General features: G+C 46.6%; 1 protein-coding gene and 1 pseudogene across 2 annotated transcripts; both read right to left on the reverse strand.

The window, feature by feature from the left end:
* Positions 1–737: 737 nt before the first annotated feature.
* On the reverse strand, positions 738–4204 carry Commd4 (COMM domain containing 4). Of its 2 annotated transcripts, NM_001401178.1 has the most exons (8): positions 4165–4204; positions 2971–3042; positions 2678–2743; positions 2447–2486; positions 1895–2014; positions 1631–1711; positions 1118–1294; positions 738–985 (listed from the first exon to the last, which is right to left on the reverse strand). In NM_001401178.1, the coding sequence occupies exons 1-8, from the start codon at positions 4165–4167 to the stop codon at positions 945–947; spliced, it is 600 nt and encodes a 199-aa protein (NP_001388107.1). In that variant the 5' UTR covers positions 4168–4204; the 3' UTR covers positions 738–944. The 2 variants fall into 2 exon arrangements, with proteins under 2 accessions (NP_001388107.1, NP_001102232.1); NM_001108762.1 differs by lacking the exon at positions 2678–2743 and having other exon boundaries at positions 4165–4195.
* Positions 4205–16848: 12644 nt separating this feature from the next.
* Vdac2-ps2 (voltage-dependent anion channel 2, pseudogene 2) lies at positions 16849–17806 on the reverse strand (annotated as a pseudogene).
* Positions 17807–21140: the final 3334 nt, after the last annotated feature.

Here is a 21140-nt window from a genome sequence, read left to right on the forward strand (position 1 = left end):
ATCACAAGACAGAGCTGGCACCCCAGCTCACCTATCCGCACACACACTGTCCATTCTGTCCTCAGCCTTTCTGTTGAGCACGTGATGGACAGGCTGGTCAGAATGTCACCTGCTCTCCCATCCCTGGGCTAGGGCTGTGCTCAGTTGGTAGAGAGCTTGCCTGACATGCATGGAGTCCTGGGCTTGTTCCTGCACCATATAAATCAGGCATGGTGTTTGTGGTGGTTTGAATAGGTATGGCCCCCAGAGACTCATTTGTTTGAATGCTTGGCCCATAAGGAGTAACACTATTAGGAGGTGTAGCCTTGATGGGGAAAGTGTGTCACTGCAGGGCTGGCTTTAAGATCTGATATGCTCAAGTTGTGCCTAGTGTGACACACTCTTTCTGCTGCCTGTGCATCAACAGGTAGAACTCTTGGCTTCTCTGGCACCATGTCTGCTTGGATGCTGCCATGCTTCCCACCACGATGATAACAGACTAACCCTCTGAAACCGTAAGCCAGCTCCAATGAAATGTTGTCTTTTATAAGAGCTGCCTTGGTCATGGTGTCTCTTGAGAGCAGCAATGGAACCCCAACCACGTCAGTGGCGCATGACTGCAATCTCAGAACTCAAGATGGAAAGGCAGGAAGAGTAAAAGTTTAAGATCAACGTCAACTAGATCACCAAATTGGAGTCCAACCTGGCATCTGGACTCCTGTGTCAAAATCATCAACAAAAGCCAAGCAAGACCCATACACAGTGCTGTACACTTGTTTATTCTTATTGCCCATAACAATGGTTGACAAGTACTTTCTTTCAAAAGAAAGAAGGCAATTCTGGGGACGATCCCCAGTAGCCCCACCCAGGACTCAAGAGGCCAAGGGCCACCCTTGCAAGAGGAGTGTGGAGGGGAGCCACTCAGTGCAGGCAGGGCGGCTCCACAGAGGCTAGGAACACCCTTCTCAGCCCAAAGCAGTCATCAGGGTCTGGGCTTGCTTCAGTTCTGCAGTAAACAGGAGGGTGCATGAGCAGTGGTAAGGAGCAGAGGCAAGTCTGAGGCCAGCCTGGCCTTTATAGCCAGTTCCAAGTCAGCCAGACCCAGGAGGGGCTCCAACCTCTGCAGGTCCAGCCTTACCTGCCAGGAGAACTTGGAACTTGTCTGCTGAGAGGGACATGGAAACGTGTTGGGCCAGGGAACCTGGAGCAGGCACAAGCTGTAGCTGCAGGTGTACCATGGGCTCCTCCACAGAATGTAGCAGGCTGGAGCTCAGGGTGTAGTCTACCCGCCAGCCCACGCTGGCCAGCCTGTTCACTGCAGGCAAGAAGTTAGGCAGTTAGCAACCAGGCAAGCCACGAAGTTCTCTACCTTAGCCCACAATGATGCTCCGCTCAAACCCTTCCAGGTTGTGGGACCTACAAAGCTCTTGCCTTCCAAGCGAGGCCTGTTGTAGGACAGGTATGAGAATATTCACCATGAACCTCAGAGAAAAGAAAGCTCAGGCCATGGCCATGAGATCCTTGGACAGATCTAAACTCAACTACTCTGTGTGTAATTGTGGTTAGGGCTTCCCCAGGAGCAATAGCATTTGGCTTGTGCATGGACCTTTTAGAGCACAGCCCAGGCCCGCCAGGCTGTTTTCATACTCACCACGTAGGCTACAGGCCCGAAGGTGCTCCTGTAGGGGGCTCTGCTTCTCTTCATAACAGCGGCACAGGCTGGTGGCATGCTCTGCAGGCAGATGGAGCTCTGAGGGGGGCTCTGCTGAGGTGGCCAGTGGAGACTGGCACTGGGCTCAAGAGCTGGGTCTCAGGCTGCAGAGCCCACAGAAGACTGGGACCATCTCAGGGCCAAGAAGAGCATTTTCCAGGAACCCCTACCCTGGGGTCTCCCTCCTGCCTGCTTTCACTGTACCTTTGGGCAGCCCCAGCTGCTGCAGCTCACTGGACAAGGAATCACTGTCCACGCTATGCTTGGCGGCGCTGGAGAGGATGAAACTCAGCACTGCAACCGTGGCCTTCACATCTCCAGACTCTAGAGACCCGCAGGGGATGCAAGGGATGTCAGTGAGGCCCCAACCACCTTCCTGCCCTCATCTCCAGCTTTGGGCCCCAAATCTCTCTCTCTCTTTTTTTTTTTAAAGGTTTATTTATTATATATGAGTACACTGTAGCTGTCTTCAGACACACCAGAAGAGGACATCAGATCCCACTACAGATGGTTGTGAGCCACCATGTGGTTGCTGGGGATTGAACTCAGGACCTCTGGAAGAACTGTCAGTGCTCTTAACCCCTGAGCCATCTCTCCAGCCCCCCAAATCTCTTAAACCCCATTAATTGCTATGGGACTGGCAGGTGGTGGCAGAGGGTGTGGACAGGGCTGACAATATGGTTTTTTTCCCCATACTATTCACCACTGAAGCAGGAGGGTCACGGAAGGCTGTGGTTCCCAGCTCAGGGTACTCACCGAACTTGGCATCAGCAGTAAGCTTCAGGATCTTCTCATACTATGGGGAAAGGAGATCCTATGGGGGTACCAGAGCCCTGTCACCAGCCCCTTGCCCCTGGCCCACATCCTGTGGTGAGAATGGGCTGGGGCTAGAGAAAGAAGGGGATACCCAAGGGGGGAGGCTGAAGAACAGAGTGTTCCGGGCCTCATAAGGTTATCGGACAGTGCGATGTTGGGTCCTGTACTCACGTCAATCCCCTGTCCCAGAAGCTCCTTTAGCACCTGGCTACACAGTAGCCGCAGCTTCACAGAGGACTGAAAAGGACGTCCCGGTTTCAGCAAGACTAACCTACCTTACCCCTCATTGCTGGGGGACTGGCTGAAGGAGGGCCAGCCACGTGACAAGGCCACAGAGCATGGAGATGCCATCCTCAGGGAGATCCTTTCACCACCGCAGCCCGCCCCCAGCTCCCAGTCCCAATCTCCTCCTTCCACCCTCAGGCCGCTCTCCTCCCAACCCTAAGTGAACCAGGGCACTTAACAATTTTGGCCAGTGTGCTGATCTCTGCTAGGACCCAATCGGGACAGTCCAGATCGCCACAGAACCGGAACCTCTGTAAGAGAGGGTAAGGTAGGAAGTCGGGCTGCCTGTGAGGAAATGAGTACTCTTTGTTCTCCCCTAAGTCCGGACTGCCCTGAGAACTCTCTCCCTGCTCACACTGCCACATGACCTCTTCTGACTTTTACTCTCTCTGCTCAATAGACATCAATCGGTGACAATTCTCCCTGAGTGTCGGCCATGCTCTAGTCCCAACAACTTGCTTGATGCTACTTGTTACCCCAGCCCCACTCCTGCCTTCACCTCTGGGCCCTTTCTGATCCTAGGTATTTGTAGGCTTGTTGGCAGTGCTGGGGCTCAAAGTCAGAGCCTCGGGCATGTCTACCATTGAGGAACAGCACCAGATTCCACTTCCCATAATCTAGTTAACAAAGCACTTTGGGCAGCCAGAGGGAATGCTCGCTCTTTTGATAGTGGCGATCCAAGCCCTAGCAAGACCTAATCTTTGCTTGTCTTGCCTGATCTTCACCAAGCTCTAGCGAGACAGGATGTACACTCTCAGGGAGCCTGGGTCTTTCAGAGGCTCCACAGCGGTTTCTTGACTGAGGACACTGACTCTGCCTCTCATCCGGGTAACACAAACTACCCTTCACAGGGCCGCATCTTCAAGAGTCCTAACACTGAGCTCACGGTTCAGGAAAGCCTCTGCGGTTGGAGAAGGACCTACGCCTGCCAATTCTTGCTTCTGATTTGCCCTCCCTTTAGGCGGCTGAAATCCCGATGCCTATTGTAGGCTGGACACTCAGCACGCAGCTCCTGAATGAATGGAATAAAAAAAAACTCAATCCAATCCAAACAAAAACAAAAACCTCTCCCTAGCTCTGGAAAGCAAGGAGAGGTTTCCTAACCAGTCCAAAGCATGTTCTCGTCTTGCCACTCTGCAGCCCGGGAAGAGGGCGCCCCCGGGAGGTCCTCGGGGCCGTGGAGAGTTGGAGAATCCGGGAGGTGGGACCCTCCGGGCCAAGGATGGACGCAGGGAAGCGCGGCTGCGCCTGCGGACTCCGCCGATCCGCCGCACCCAAAAAGGCTCCAGTAAAGATTGTCTCCTTACGCTCCTGGAGTCACCGAATCCCTTACTTGCCCGATACCCAGTTTCCCATCTTCCCTAATCCCTCACCATGATGTCAGGAGACCCAATCCAGGGCTTCTTCCGGCTTGACCCAGGTCAGCTGACTCCGTGATCACATGACACCGACTGGTCCAGGGAGGGCGGACCGTTATGGCAGCCAATTGAGAATGCGTACTCCTCTACGTCCAGACCCCTGTCCAGGAACAACCAGTCTTCTCGCGTTTTGCCAGGATTATCAAAGCAGGAGGGAAATAGTTCCATTAATTATTTGGAGGCAGGATCCCATGAACCACGAGCATTGAGTTGGGTTCCATGTTTTTCCTCTTAAGCAATACCCTTATTTAAAAAAAAAAAAAACTATGGACTACCGACAAAATGGTTTTTTTTTTTCCTCCATCTTTATTAATTTGGGTATTTCTTATTTACATTTCAATTGTTATTCCCTTTCCTGGTTTCCGGGCCAACATCCCCCTAACCTCTCCCCCTCCCCTTCTATATGGCTGTTCCCCTCCATCCTTCCCCCGCCCCCGACAAATATTTTTTTTTTAGATTTATTCATTTATTATATATAAGTACACTGTAGCTGTCTTCAGACACACCAGAAGAGGGCATCAGATCTCTTTACAGATGGTTGTGAGCCACCATGTGGTTGCTGGGAATTGAACACAGGACCTCTGGAAGAGCAGCGTGTAACCCTTTCACACATCTCAGTCCTTCACAGATTACTCTTAACCGCTGAGCCATCTCTCCAGCCCCCGACAAAATGTTTTTTAATGAAAATCTTAGGTGTGCCCAGGGCGTGAGGACACACAACTGAAATCCCAACACACTGGTAAAGCAAGAGGATCAGAAGTTTAAGACAGCCCGGATTACAGAGTGAGACCTTGGTCTCCCCCAAACCTAAAACTGCCCAAATGGCTTAGAGTAACACCCAAGTTTGGACCCCAGAACCCTGTATAAAGGTGGAAGGAGAGAGCCAACTCACAAAAATTGTTCTCAACCTCCCTCCACATATGTACTGTGACACAAGTATGCCCACGCTTGCATCATACACACACACACACAGAGAGAGAGAGAGAGAGAGAGAGAGAGAGAGAGAGAGAGAGAGAGAGAACAAAGCATAAAAAACCATTTCATCGTGGAAGTTACAGCATGTCACAGTGTGTCCCATAGTTTATCCCTCTGTCCACACATCTTCACTTGCAAATGTTCATTGCAGTGAGTCATTGGTCTGGTTCAAAATCTCTGGCTTCTGCTATACCATCGATATTGGGTCCTCACCGGAACTCCTCCCAGCTTTCCTGACGTTGCTCTGTGTCATGGAGACCCTGCAGCTTTGGAACAGCAGGACTGGCCCTTTCACACATCTCAGTCCTTCACAGATGACACAGATTTTTGGGTGGATCAATTCAGAGATCAGGAGTACAAGATTCTTTTGGTTTCACCCTTATGTATAATTTCCTGCATGTTCATTATATTTTAATAGGGTCTTTTTTTAAACAATTTTTTTAAAGATTTATTTACTTTATGTATGTGAGTACATTGTTGCTGTCTTCAGACACACCAGAAGAGGGCACCAGATCCCATTACAGAGATGGCTATGAGCCACCATATGGTTGCTGGGAATTGAACTCAGGACCTCTGGAAGAGCAGTCTGTGTTCTTAACTGCTGAGCCATTTCTCCAGCCCATTTTTTTTTTGTTTTTTAAAGATTATATATATATACATATACATATACATATGTATATATGTATACATGTATATACATATGTATATATATGTATGTATATATATACTGTAGCTGTCTTCAGACACACCAGAAGAGAGCATTTGATCTCATTACAGATGATTGTGAGCCACCATGTGGTTACTGGGATTTCAACTGAGGACCTTTGGAAGAGCAGTCAGTGCTCTTAACCACTGAGCCATCTCTCCAACCCTTAATAGGGTCTTATTTATTTTCATTAATTTTTTTTGTTCTAGCTTATAGGTGGGGTTTTTGGTGTGTGTGTGTGTGTGTGTGTGTGTGTGTGTGTGTGTGTGTGTGCACATGGCAGTCAGAGGTCAGCCCACCAGATCTTCCCTATCAGCACCATGAAAACAAGTTCTCCAGCACTGCTTCTGCTAGGCTACCCAATGCCTCCATCAGAAGGAGGCAGGGTTGGTTGTCCTGCTCTTATGCCCTTGGGGCCAGTTCATCCACACCCATGCTTCTAGAGCCGGCTACACTGTGCTGCCCAGCTGAGGTACAGGGCCCACTCTCCTGAGTGCTGTAGCCAGTGGAGGGGCAGGGCCAGCTCACCTACTCATGACCTCAGGGTCAGCTCTCCCAACTGCCTCAGGTGTCCAGGGTGAGGGGCAGAGGGTATGGACCTCTGTAACCCTACCCCATTCCCCCATCCCAGGCTACTTCACAGCAGATGTTTGGCAGGGCCAAGTCCCCTGTGCCCCTGCCACCAGGGGCAACTCTTTTGTGCTATGGCTGTCTATGTATTTGACTTCACTTTTGTGAGATAGTACTCTTGGGTTTTTAGCACAAATGGCCATTGGTTTTTATGTTACCAGAAAAAAATTCCTTGCAGATTTGCTAGCACCAGACATCATTTTTAACTTAAAATAATAATTGTTTATCTTATTTATGTGGGCGTATATTTCCTGTGTGAGCTTACGTGCCCCTCGTGCATGCAGTAGCCCTCAGAGTCTCAAACTAGAATTAGAGGTGTGTGTGAGCCAGCTGATGGGGTAGTTGAGAAGTGAGCTTGGATCCTCTGGAAAACTAAGAGGTGTTTTAACCTTGACCCTTGAGCCATCTCTCCAACTCCTAGATTGCAATTTAAGTCCTGATGAATCGCAGAGCTGCTGTTTACCTTTCTGGTGTTACTAGGGAAACAGGAGGTAGGGTCCAAAGCCAACCCATTAGGGAGTCTTCATGGCCCGAAACCCCCAGAACATCCTCAAGAACTACAGATTTATCATTTGACCAGTAGCTTCTTACCTTTACATCCTACTGGGGGGGGGAGGGCCTTTTAATGGATTTTTCTGGGTCCCTGGATAAAGATTCTCCCCAGTCCAAGTCTTTGTTTAAGATGCTGGTCATTCAGCATTAGGCTAGGATTGCTTGGGCATGGGAGGGGTGCTCCAAATGGGAGGAGGGAGCGACCTGAACTCCTGGGTCCTGGGTTCTTGACAGCTCTTTGCCTGCACTTTTTCCCATGTAGCACCCCTCTAAGGGAGCTTGGGAGCCTGAGGATGAAGCACTGGATAGAGAGAAATTGGATACGGTTGGGAGCATGTTCCTCTAACCCCATCAATGCCCGGTCCAGGCAAGCAAGACAGTGCACCCGTGCTCTATTACCACCCTTGCTTCATCCTGAGGCGCAGGGGAGTGAGCCCCTCAAGCACTGCTATGCTATTCACTCAGACGAGAGTATCTAAGCTGGCTTAGGGAAGTGTCTTGGTAATGCTCACCTGTAGTCCCAGCTCTTGGCAGCTGAGAGGAGGAGGATGGGCAGAGTGAGAGTTGAAGGTCAGTCTGGATACACAAGACCCTGTCTGAAAAAAGTGAAACTTTCTTGTCCATGGCCATAGAGCAGGCATTGAGAAACTGCTCTTACATTGGCTCGCTGGGCCATGAGATAGCTAAGGGGGCTGGGGTGGGGGAAGCAGGATGCCAGTTTGACATCTCTGCCTTCATTTCCGGTCTGTCTCCTTTCTGCATCTTACTGTCTGTCAGCTTTTTTTTTTTTAATTTTATTTATTATATATTTAAGTACACTATAGCTGTCTTCAGATACACCAGAAGAGGGCATCGGATCTCCTTACAGATGGTTGTGAGCCACCATGTGGTTGCTGGGAATTGAACTCATGACCTCTGGAAGAGCAGTCGGGTGCTCTTAACTGCTGAGCCATCTCTCCAGCCCCCTGTCTGTCAGCTTTTATGACATCTTGTTCCAGACTTCTAAAAGGCATCTGATGTTACCTGAATTTTTAGAGTAATTGACTGGGCTTTGGAAGCCCCAACAAGACAGACTTGGAGGTGTCTAGTACAGCACCCATAGAGAGGAGTGATCATGAAAAGCAGAGAAAAGAGAATTATTCAGTGTGGCCACATTGAATGAGTTAAAAAATGAAAGGCTTCATTGGTTTCTGAGGCTCTAAGCCCTAGTTTAGGATACTAATGTAAAGTCAGGCTGGAGAGATGGCTCAGGGGTTAAGAGTACTGACTGCTCTTCCAGAGGTCCTGAGTTCAAATCCCAGCAACCACATGGTGGCTCACAACCATCTGTAATGGGATCTGATGCTCTCTTCTGGTGTGTCTGAAGACAGCTACAGTGTATTAAATAAATAAATAAATACATCTTAAAAAAAAAAAGGGTAAGAGGTTGCATGGCTAAGCAGTCTGGGTCAAGCTGTGGTCACTGACCCATCATTGTCTCTGCTCCAGTCTCTCCTACAAGATGATCTGGTAGGTTGTCAGCACTGTGAAATATCTTCCTGGGAGACAAGGCTCCCTGGTTGGCACCAGGCTTTACCTTCCTCCTGCATGGTCTTGGTGTGGGGAGATATTAGTTCTTTGTGGTCCTCTGTAGACCAAAGGTTGGAATGAGGGTTTAAGTTGTTCCTTCCTCTGGAGCCTACTTACCCCAAAGCCCAGCTCCCTTCCCTACTCTGCTCACCTGTTGGGGTCAGGCTTGCTACATCTTGGAGAGTGAGCCTCTGCAGCATGATGGTCCCTTGTGACTGTGGGCCTTACATAGTCCTTCTATTTCTGCAGCTTAGTGACTTAGGGGTCCAGCTGGTAGGAGGTGGTTGGAACCTTGTCCAGAGAGAGATGGTAGAGGCAGGACCAAGAGCTTTGGGATACAATGGATGGTTTCCCAGACTGATGTGGGATAGGGTCACCTGGTGGCCAAACAATAGCTTTCTTTCCCCTATTTGTCACATGCTCATGTCTTTCTGCCTTGTTGCCACCAGATGGCAGAAAGAGGCAGAGGTACAACCCAGCCTGTTCATTGTTTTGTTTTGTTTTTTTTTTCCCGTCACTTGATTGGTTACAGGTAGTATAGGTAGGAAGACAAATTCTCCATAGTTATCTCCCACTCTCCCTTACCCAGCTTGCTCTGGGGTCCCTGTGGGTGCTGGGATGCTCTCCTCTGAGTCCTAGTACCCGCTTCCTACAGAGGGTCAAGAATGTGGCCCATTTGGTGTAGCCCTTCCCGGATGGCCATGCTCTGCTTCTTGAAGCCAAAGGTTTCCTTCTCCAAGGCTAGGCCAGCCTGAAGGCTGGTCCTGGGGACTGCAAACTAAGGAGTTGAAGACCTCAGGGACTGCTTTCACAGGCTGTAGCAAGCACCTGTTAGGACACAGTGACATCCATGCATGGGGCTGTCTTTCTCACCCTGACATGTCGTCCCTTTGCAGAGGCCCAGTTGTCATTAGGCCCTGGGAACTCTGACAAGTCCTGGGGATCTTGTGGAAAATTCCACACCCACTCCTACATCCCTGGGTCCCCTCCTCATTGACTCCAGCCAGGGAGACTGGGGACAACCCCCCCCCCCCCCCCTGTTTACCTTTCATCCTTAAATTCAAGTTTCCATGAGCCAAGCCACAGCCAAGTCTGGGATAGGCAGATTCATGAGCACTTGGATCTCTGCCTGGCCATGCCAAGAGCCTGGCTGGACAGGTTGAACTATGAACTGAATGTGCTCAAAGACACCGAAGCCTGTGCTGTCCTGTAGCCTGGAACCCCTGTCCCTCTTCCACATAGATTCCTCTGCCCAGGTGGACCATAGGCTGTGCTGCTTGAACCAAGAGGGGGAAACTGCTTTGAGTCAGGTGCTCCATAGGCTTGGTAGGGGCTGCAGGCCTGGCAGAGCTCATGCCAGCTGGGCAGAAAGGAATGGTGCAGGAAGCTGTGGCTCAGAGAGGGGTGGATCACACTTGGGTCTCGGGTGTGGTCCCTAGACTAAGGAGACTGGGGCAGGAGAGTTGCAGTTAGTAACAGACTCTGCTACATAGTGAGACCCTACCTCAGAAGAACAAACCAGAACCATCTCCTCCTAGTACCCCTCAGGCCCAGGAAAGCAATGAAAAAAAATAAACAGTATAAATGGGAAGAAAGGAAAGGGGGATGGGCAGGAAGGACAAAGACAGGGGGAGAGGCCAGGCAGGAAAGGTTAATTCCCCCCAGATCAGGATAGGCAGAACATCAAAGTGGTGGCCCCAATTCTATTACCAAATAATGGCTAGTTAATAATACAGCATAGAAGTTTTGATAAAACCTTTTCAGCAGTCCATACATCTGTTCTCCATAGCACCTTAAAAGACAAGTCTGCATTGGAGACCAGCAAAATGGCTATGGAGGACATAGAATGTCAGACACCCCCCTCCACCCCACCCTCCCACCCCCGTCAGTGTTTGACCACAGCTGAAGCCTTGCTGCTGCTTGTGGAAGCCTTTTGTTCCTAACAAAAAAATGCCCAGGCCCTGAAGCGACACACCTGGGTGGTACATCTGGGTGATAATCAGTTCCTATCTTTTGTTCCTTTTTCTTTGTTCTGGAGGGCATAAACCGGTTTTTCCACTGTGCTTCCTGGAATTTTCCACCCAGTGAACTTAGGGTTTATATTCAGTGAATCAAGTAAAAGATTTGGCATTCTTGTAATACGAATGACCCGAGAAGGTGTCTTTTTCTTAAAACCCGCAGGCCTACACCTGATTCTCCGTACCACGGTAGCACGGGCGCCGACAAAAGGATGTTTTATTAACCTTGTTGAGACACGAGAAAGCATGTTTCAATAAACAACAGACAAAAGAGGATGTGTTTTATTCCATATAAGTAAATTACCCACAGCAGCCTTTATTTTCCAGTGATGGGCCCATTTCCAGCGAGCTCTTGTAGACCTATATACTCATGATAAGACAATCACTGTCATATATATATATATATATATATATATATATATATATATATATATCATATATAATCTATATATGATAAGACAATCCAGTAGGAGAAAAGGGTCCCAAGTGCAGCTGAGTCAGGGACAGCTCCCACTCCCACTGTTAGGAGTCCCACAAGAAGACCAAGCTACATGACCATAACATATATGCAGAGGACCTACGCCAGACCTATACAGGCTCCATGATTGTTGATCTGGTCTCTGTGCACCCCTATGAGCCCTGGTTAGTTGATACTGTGAGCTGTGATGTTGTGGTGTCCTTGACCCCTCTGTCAATCAACAATCTTTTCTTAGGTAATTAGCTCCCCCCCCCATTCCCCCAGTCATGTTTGGTTTCATCTCTGGGCCATCCTGCCTCTGGTTCCTGGCCCTCCAGGCTGTGTCAAGTATGGCTTCCCTCTCGGGGCTTGGGTCTCAAGTTGGACCAGTCATTGGTTGGCCATTCACACAAGTTCTGTACTACTATTACCCCAGCATATCTTGCAGGCAGGACAAATTGTAGGTTGACGGTTTTGTGGCTGGGTTGGTGTCCCAATCCCTTCACTAGAATTCTTTCCTGGTTACAGTGAAAGCTCCCTGAAAGGAGACACTCACTCAGTCACTAGAGATATCGGTGACCTCCAATCACCAGCCGGAGGCGGTTATTGATGCAATCAGCAAGAGGCTTTATTCAGTATACTGAGGCTCAACCCGTAACTCACGCAGGAGCCCCGAGCTGCATTGCGCTCGCATTTTTTAAGCATAAAAACTGCAGATGGGGAGGGGACCAAGGGAATGCACCTGGTTGGCTCATTTAAACTTAAGCAAATATCAACTTACCACAGCTGGAGTTCAAGGAACCGTCCCTGTCCCTCTGACAGCTCCAGGCCCTATCTCTAAATTTCCGAGAATCGTTCATCAAGTACCAGATGTCCTTGGCCAACGGCTCTCTTCCTAGAAAGTTTCAGAGATTTATGTTCCCATAGCTTTGTAAAACTCTAGGGGCTTTGTAAAACTTTAGGGGCTTTTTCTTGTATTCTTTCAACAGAAGATGGCCTGTTCAGGCTCCATGTCCCCCATTACTAGGAGATGCCCTCTGTAAGCCCTCCTTGTTACTTAGCTTCCCTGGATCTGAAGATTGTAGCATTTTTTAAGTTTTATCTGTTTGTCTGCAATTTTCATGATGCCATTTTTTTTTAATATCTGAGTAATACACCATTTGTAAATGTGCTGCATTTTCTGTATCCATTTTGGTTGAGGAGCATCCAAGTTGTTTCTAGTCCCTGGCTATTATGAATAAAGCTGCTGTGAACATCGTTGAGCAAATGTCCTTATGGCAGGATGCAGTGTCCTTTGAGTGATGTAGCCGGATGTTGCAGGATATTTGATCACACCATGAAGCCTGATATTGTATTGTTTACTAGAAGAACTTGTTTCTAGTTGTGGTGTGACTCACATACACCTTTAATTCAAGAGCTTTTTGTTTATTGTACACAGGATTAAATAAAGTCAACCATAGGCCAAGAGGCAGAGGGAGTGAACATAGGAGAAAACTTATAGAGAGCAAGAGGAAGTCAGGAGGATGGATAGAGAGACACACAGGAAGTAGATAGGGGGGATTTTTGAGATGTTTGAGTAGTTTGAGGGTTTTTGAGATGGTGTGGAGAAGGAGACATTTTTTTCTCTTGGAATATCAACTACGGAAGGAAGGTCAGCTGGGTGCGTCTTCCACCTCTCTGAACCAGTAGGCTTTCACCTCGGCATCTGGCTTCCAGGTCTCTATTGAATGTTTGAAATTTTGTTAAAAACAACTGAGTTGGGGTTGGGGATTTAGCTCAGCGGTAGAGCACTTGCCTAGCAAGCACAAGGCCCTGGGTTCGGTCCCCAGCTCCGAAAAAAAGAAAAAAAAAAACAAACAACTGAGTCTTGAGTTAGAGGAAGAAGGGGTGTCAGTGGGATCCTAACCAAGGATGTAGGAGGGTTCCAAGGGTGATACTTTAACCTGTTCTTTTGACTCTTCTCCCTCTCCCCATCTCCCTCCCCTTCCCTCTCCCCTTCCCCTTTCCCTCCCTTTCTCCCTCTCCCTCTCCCCTTCTCCCCCTCTCCTCCTTCCTCCCCTCCCCCTCTTCCTCCTCCCTCCCTCCCTCCCTACCCCTCTCATAGCTTGCTGTATGTACTTTCAGTCTCTCTTCAGGCTGGGAGTTGTGCTCTCATTTCTTCCTTTCACACACATACCCACACACACACACACACACACGCACACACACTCTGTGTGCTCTTTTACTTCTTCTGTACACACACTCACACATATACTCACTCCTCTCTCTCTCTCTCCTCTCTCTCTCTCTCTCTCTCTCTCTCTCTCTCTCACACACACACACACACACACACACACCATACTCTCCCTCATCACATTCTCTCTCACTCACTCATTCACTCTCCACACCACACACTCTACACTTACCTCACGCGCACCTCACTCACTCTCCACTCACTCCCTCACCTTTTTCTCCCCACCTCTGTCTTTTATTGATACTCCAGAAGAGGGTAGAAAAAATACATTGCATAACCATTGCCAAATCAAATTCAAAAGAATAACCACATCTCACAAAGAATCAAGAATTACAATTGTTCCCCAAAGCTTCCCCTATTCCCAGGCCTGTGGACAAAAATAAAATAATTGCAAACTTATTATTTTAACTTTTGACTTATTATACTTCAGAGTTCAGAGCTCCGAGGTCAGCTACTTGCATTTTCCTGGGAAACTCTCATGATAAATGACATGGGCAAAGCTGACAGGCAGTGACCAGAAACAGTCAAGTTAACCCTTAACTCAGTAGTTCTGCTAACTTCTACTTCTGATCATTTCACACAATAACTCTCGTAAGAGTCCCAGTGTTTTGACTATATTTTACTAATATATAATTTTATGCATTCTATACTTGCTTATCCAGGAACCACTCTCAAATGTTGTACGAAACTTATTTCATAACTTCAATAACGTTTTCCTTTTTCAGGGTCCCAATGTTGGCTCTATTTCATTTTCTAATAGTTTCTTCAAATTTTCTTTGCAAGTCAAGCATTAATCTGGAGCTACCATTGTGCAGTTTTTACATTGTTTCCAAGATGAGAACACACAGCATGCACCTGGGCCATTAGGGCTGTGCTGTGTGTGCCCCTGTGTTTTTAAGAATCATTACATCAAGGAACATTTAGTTTCACAAAATTAACCAGAGCAGAAGGAGAAAGGAGTAGGAAAGTCAGATATAATAGAATAATTATGCACACCAACGCCAACTGAAAAGTAGTCATGCACAGATGAAATCTATACAGCCATTGTCTAGGGCTAAGGTTAGGAGAAATGGGAACCCTTCTTTTACGAAGAGCTGCCGAGGGCAATTGAGATGTCTCCATCCCACCTACTGCAGGCAGTCCCTTATTTCAGATGACCAGTCCCCTGGAGGGATGTGTCTCCTGCTTCTCAGGGTCCCAGATGCCATCTTTTTTTTACAAGGAGCTGCCTCGGGCTTCTGAGATGTCTCCATCCCTGCCTGCTGCTGGCAGTCCCTGTCATGGTATGCTGTCCCCAGCAGAAAAATTTAAGAACTTCTGGGTAAGTGTACATAACATGTTGATTGACTTTTGCTATGTTTGAATTTTAAGTTATGTTGGATATTTAATCCCTAAACTTATTAGGAGTATAGTATTGAAAGACAGATCCTTAGGAATTCCATTAGGGTTAGATATGGTCATAAGAGGGCCCTAAGATAGGACTAGTGACTGTAGGAAAAGGAAGAAAGAACCAAGCTTGCCTGCTTTCTTTTTTTTTTTTTCTTTCTTTTTTTTTTTGGAGTTGAGGACCAAACCCAGGGCCTTGTGCTTTCTAGGCAAGCGCTCTACCACTGAGCTAAATCCCCAACCCCGTTTGCCTGCTTTCTTTTTTTTTTTTAATTTATTTTTTAAGATTTTATTTTATTGTATGAGTACACTGTGCCTTCAGACACACCAGAAGAAGGCATCAGATCTCATTACAGATGGTTGTGAGCCATCATGTGGTTGCTGGGATTTGAACTCAGGACCTCAGGAAGAGCAGTCGGTGCTCTTAACCACTGAGCCATCTCTCCAGTCCCCTTGCCTGCTTTCTTAATCTTTCCACACATTCCCTTCTTTCATGTTATACCATAATGAGAAGGCCCAACCAGGTGCCAGATCCCCCACCTTGGACTTATAGCCTATAAGACTGTGTGCCAATAAGTTTCTGTTTAGCACATCTTAACCAATTTTATAGTATTTTATCAGTGCAAGCCAAAGTTGACTTTGATCCTGTGGTGGCACCAGGTGTGTGGTAGTGATAGGTCCAACCATGCTGCTAGTTGTTGGGATGTAGACTTTGGGACTTTGATTAGGAAAGCAGGTGATTTTTTTAAAGATTTATTTATTCTATGTATGTGAGTTTATTGTAAGTCGCTGTCTTCAGACACACCAGAAGAAGGCATTGGATCTCATTACGGATGGTCATGAGCCACCATGTGGTTGCTGGGAATTGAACTCTGGAACCCTGGAATAGCAGTCAGTGCTCTCAATTTCTGAGGCAGCTGAATGTTTTAAGTGGGGCTTAATGGTCCATTTTAGTAGGAGCATGGATGACAGTGCTGAGGGCCGTGGGAAATGTGGGGCCCTCATGACAGTGGGGCCCCCAACTCAGGTGGTTTCAGAGGACAAGTAGCCTAGTATTTAAGTGTATGTTGACCAACACCACCCTCGATGCCTGTCTGTTTACCCTGCGATGTCAAGCTGCTCTTCGGCAGAATGGCACCATTTGAAAAGGATTGGGAGATTTGTTGGGGAAAGTGTGTCACTGGTGGTGGGCTTCGAGGGTTCAGAAGCCCAAACCAGGCTCGGTGTCGTTCTCTTTTCTGCCTGTAGATGAGGGTGTAGTTCTTGACTCTGCTCCATTGTCTGCCTGCATGCAGCCATGCCCCCCGCTGTAACAATAGACTAAACCTCTGAAACTGTAACCAAGACCCAGCTAAATGCTTTCTCTTATAAGAGTTGCCGTGGTCATGGTCTCTTCACAGCAGTAGAACAGTGACTAAGACAGATACCTTCATAAAAACATATCATTGTCTTCCCACTCGTAGAAGAGTGGTTCAAGTGAGGGGACGTTTTTGACTATGGAGGCAATTAGGTCTATTTTAGACTCAGATCATCCTTCCTATTGGCTATGGTTCATTGTTTGCATTTATAGCTTCAGCTTATTAAAAGACAGAACCGAAGCAGGCTATATGGTAAATGTACAATAAGAGGGTATTTAAAATTTAGCTTTCTCTTTTTCTTTTTTATGTACACTTGTTTTATTCATAATTTGTCATGTTTGTGGTCACCAAGGTAATTCTAATGATAGTTGAAAATAACAGAAAAAAAAAGTTTTACCTCAACTTAAAGCATCCACCGATCCAGCTCATCCAGTACAAGTCAGTGTTATAAAGGAACATAAACAATGGTATGGTTTTCATAAATGTCTACTTCATCATTGGTGGGTAGCACACTGGACAGTTAAATACGTTTAAATAATGTAGAGATAGCTTCACTGTGGCAGCACTAATCGCTAGATAACTGTCCAACTAGAAAGCAGCCAATAGGCGACTGTCTAAATATTTAAAATAGAACTCTTCCTTAAGCATCCTTTGATGTTATTACCTTTGGGGGAAGGAGGAGCCTGCTGGACACATGGAAATATGTCAAGGCCAAATCTTCTGATACCCATTCCCAGAGGTTCCTTTTAGCTGAATTAAGCCTCCAACTCCAAGGCATGCCCAAATTTGTGGCCTCCAGCATTCAAACTCTTCCCATCTACCAGAGCAGACAGTATAGGCTTCTCAGCGAGCCTCAGAGTCTGAGCAGAGACCACTCCAGTTAAGTGAGAGCTGTTGACCTCTATAGAAATGGAAGCTGTGGGATCCAACTGCTATTTAGTGACAATACCAGAACGACTGCAGTTGGGACCTGATGTCCAAGCAAGGCTTACTGAAGTATCAGAATCCTCACATGCCTTCTGATAAACTGATCCTTCAAAATCTGTCCCAATATGGACATTCATGTGGAGCCGGAAGTCCCCAGTCCTGTAGCTGACTGCAAAGTTAATCCTTTTTGTAACCAAAGACAGCTGACCCAGGGATAGCAGATCCAGGAAGATGAAAGTCAACATCATAGCCAAGATTTATGCATCTCCTCTCGTAAGCAGACTTGATTTTTTACCACTTTTCTCTCTGTGTTTGATGAAAAGGTTGTATCATATGTCACTTTCTTTTTTTTTCCTTTTCTTTTCTTTTTTTTTTTTCCGGAGCTGGGGACCAAACCCAGGGCCTTGCGCTTGCTAGGCAAGCGCTCTACCACTGAGCTAAATCCCCAACCCCTCATATGTCACGTTCAAACCTTGATAAATCTGGTCTTTTGTGACCTCTGTCTGCCCCAGGGTGCTATCCGTGTTCCATTTCTCTGTGAAAGTCAGGCCATACGCACAGCATTTGTACTTGGTCTCCAAGGTCCCACTGACTTTACCACACTGTAAGAGATGAGCCAGATGTTGAAAATTCCACACCCCTGCATGACTTTGTTTTCACATCCAGCTTTACCGACCCAAAGCCAAATCCTTTGTCGAAAATATCTCTGGCAGCTTTGCCAAGATCATCTTAGGATGGAGGGGCACACTTTGCCTGTGGGCATGTTTGGTCACAACAGTCAGCCATGACCTTGAGGAAAAGGTGATCTGTCCTGAGGCATGCTGTCACTCACTGTGCTCGAAGCTGAGGCCACCCATCCATGTGGAAGTTGTGCTGCAGTCACAGAGGCTGGAGGGAGAAGAGCTTCTTTTATTTTCTTCTTCACCTGTGGGCATGGGGACAATGACACTGACTTTAACTGAACATCCCCTGGGATCTTTATATGCACGTCTTATTCCCAGTTCTGTGTCACTAGCTACACAGACATTGTGCTGATAACGAAAGAGTGGAACCCAGTGTACAGATGGAACTAAAAGGACCTGAGTTCAGTTCCCAGCACCCACATCAGGTGGCTCACAACTGCCTGCAACTCCAGCTTCAAGGGGATCTGTCTGCCTCTGCCATTTGTGAGCCCCTGCACTCATGTGCATATACCTACACACAGATGCACACATACACATGATTAAAACATTAAAAATTTACTCGTGTGTGTACATCTGAATGAAGGTGACTAAGAAGGCCAAAAGATGCTATCAGATCCTCTGGGACAGGAATTAGAGGTTATAAGCTATGGAAAGCCAGTGCTCCGGGCCAAGCTCAGGTTCTTAGCAAGACACACTTTCTGATAAATTGATCCTTCAAAATCTGTCCCATGGTTGACATTTGTGTGTGGCCGAACCATTCTTTTTTTTTTTTTTTTTTTGGTTCTTTTTTTTGGAGCTGGGGACCGAACCCAGGGCCTTGCGCTTCCTAGGCAAGCGCTCTACCACTGAGCTAAATCCCCAACCCCTTTTTTTTAAAGTTAACTTTTTTTTTTAAATATTTATTTATTATATATGAGTACACTGTAGCTGTCTTCAGACACACCAGAAGAGGGCATCAAATCTCATTACAGATGGTTGTGAGCCACCATGTGGTTGCTGGGATTTGAACTCAGGACCTTTGGAAGAGCAGTCAGTGCTCTTAACCACTGAGCCATCTCTCCAGCCCATGGCTGAACCATTCTTAACCGCTGGATCATCCCTCCAGTCTTTGAAGTTATTAATTGCAATGGAACTTAAGAGAGGTGAACTTCGCATACGTCTGGAACATTTGCCTTACTGTAGTGTTATCCAGTCTATCAGAGAAGCATGTGTGTTCACTAACAGAAGAGACTAACAGAAGAGACAACAGCAGCCTTTAAGTAGAAGGTTACACTCACAGTTGGTCATTATGGAGCGGCCATGAGGCTTCGTTTGATTTGCCTGACACTAGAGTCCTGACACTAGAAGATGATGGCTCAGGTAGGGTTAACATTGCTGTGGTGAGACGCCATGACCAAAGCAACTCAGGGAGGAAAGGGCTTATTTTGCTCACAGTTCCACAGCATCAACACAGTGAGGGCAGGAACTCAAGCAGGGCAAGAACCTGGAGGCAGGAGCCTTGGAAAGGGCACGAGGGGTGCTGCTTACTGGCCTGCTCCCCATGCCTTACTCAGTCTGCTTTCCTGTAGAACCCAGGACCGGCAGCCTGGAGATGGCACCACCCACCATGATCTGGGCCCTCCCACATCAATCACTAATTAAGAAGATGCCCTACAGGCTTGCCTACAGCCTGGTCTTATGGAGGCATTTTTTCAATTGAGGCTCTGTCCTCTCTGAAGACTTTAGCTTGGAGCAAGTTGACATAGAACTGTTCCATACAGAGGATTTGTCCCTTTTCCTTCTTCACTGTCTCTTCCTTTCAGATGCTGGTTAGAGCCTAAGTCTATTTTTTTTTAAAGATTTATTTATTTATTATATATAAGTACACTGTAGCTGTCTTCAGATACACCAGAAGAGGGCATCAGATCTCTTTACAGATGGTTGTGAGCCACCATGTGGTTGCTGGGAATTGAACTCATGACCTCTGGAAGAGCGGTCGGGCGCTCTTAACCGCTGAGCCATCTCTCCAGCCCCCGCCTAAGTCTATTTTTGATGCTGTTTTAGATGTTTTTTTTTCTTTCTGTAAAGCATGCTGACACCCCTTCCCCTTGCTATATTGCTGCTTGCACAGACCTCCATGCGTGATCAAAAAGATAAGCCTTCTCATTTCCTCTTCTCCATTTTCCGCCTTTGGGCAGCTGCCAAGATTTACAGATGGCATACCCTGTGGTTTCGATTTGTTTTTGTTGTTGTTGTTTGTTTTAACTCTAATGAAATTGTCCTGAGGTTAAAAATAAAAATTATGATTCTATCTCCTTCACCTTGATAAAGGCAGGATTGATGTGTAGTCCCTTGCCATATATTGCAGTTTAGGTTCTTTTTTTTTTTTTTTTTTTTTTCTTTTTCTTCGGAGCTGGGGACCGAACCCAGGGCCTTGTGCTTCCTAGGCAAGCGCTCTACCACTGAGCTAAATCCCCAACCCTATATTGCAGTTTAGATTAGATGGTTTTATATTGTTAGTATCAATTAAATTGATTTATTTATATAATATTATAATACATTTATTTATATAATATTATAACACATTTATATTGCATATAAATATTTATATATTATAGATAATATAATATACTGGTTATTTAAGTTGAAATAAAATTATCTTGTATAGATGAATCACAGTGGGTGTAAATAGTGGGTTATTTTTGCATTCTTCTGTGGTTGAATCAGATTTACTACCTAATTCACATTATTACTATTGTGAAATATAAATGAATAACTAGTATAATTTTATTTTATAGTGCTCTGCAAATTCTTCACAAACCAAATATTCATGCATGCCTGTGAACTATATTAAGTTCTAGAAAATGTTGGTAACTAAAACTGTATATTAATAGGAGAAAGCCTTGAGTGTGGCTCCTTGATTCTCTGAATCAGCAGAAGTTGGGGTGAGGTTCCAAAATTCTAGGGCCCTACCCCAGATTTGCTTAGTTATAACTGTTCAGTGTGAGACCTTAAGTGTTATGTTGCTGTTTTGAGTTTATTTGTTTTTTAAAGTTTATCGGGTCAGGGTTTCTCTGTTTGCCTTGGCTGTCCTGGAACTAGATCTGTAGCTGAGTCTGACAGAGATCCACCTGTCCTAAGCTCTTAAGAGCTGGAATTAAAGGCGTGTGCCACCACTGTCCAGCCGGCCCGAAGTGGTTTTTAACAGATGTCCCTGATGTCAGTTCCTAGACCCACAGTAATCTGAGCTCCCCTGCTGAGCATGGATGCCAGTAAAGGGAGTCTAAGTGTAAAAAACAGAAAATGCCCATTTATGTGTAATTATAGAGATATAAAAGGTGTAGGAATTCTGAGGTCCACATCACAATCTATGAAAAAAAAAATTGGTGTAGGAATGCAAGAAAGGAGAGGGAGGTGGCAAAGGGAGCGGAAGAGGGTCAGCCCTTGATCTTGCCTAA

The sequence above is a fragment of the Rattus norvegicus genome, chromosome 8, assembly GCF_021556685.1.
Source record: "Rattus norvegicus strain SHRSP/BbbUtx chromosome 8, alternate assembly SHRSP_T2T, whole genome shotgun sequence".
In the NCBI taxonomy this organism is placed as follows: Eukaryota; Metazoa; Chordata; class Mammalia; order Rodentia; family Muridae; genus Rattus; species Rattus norvegicus.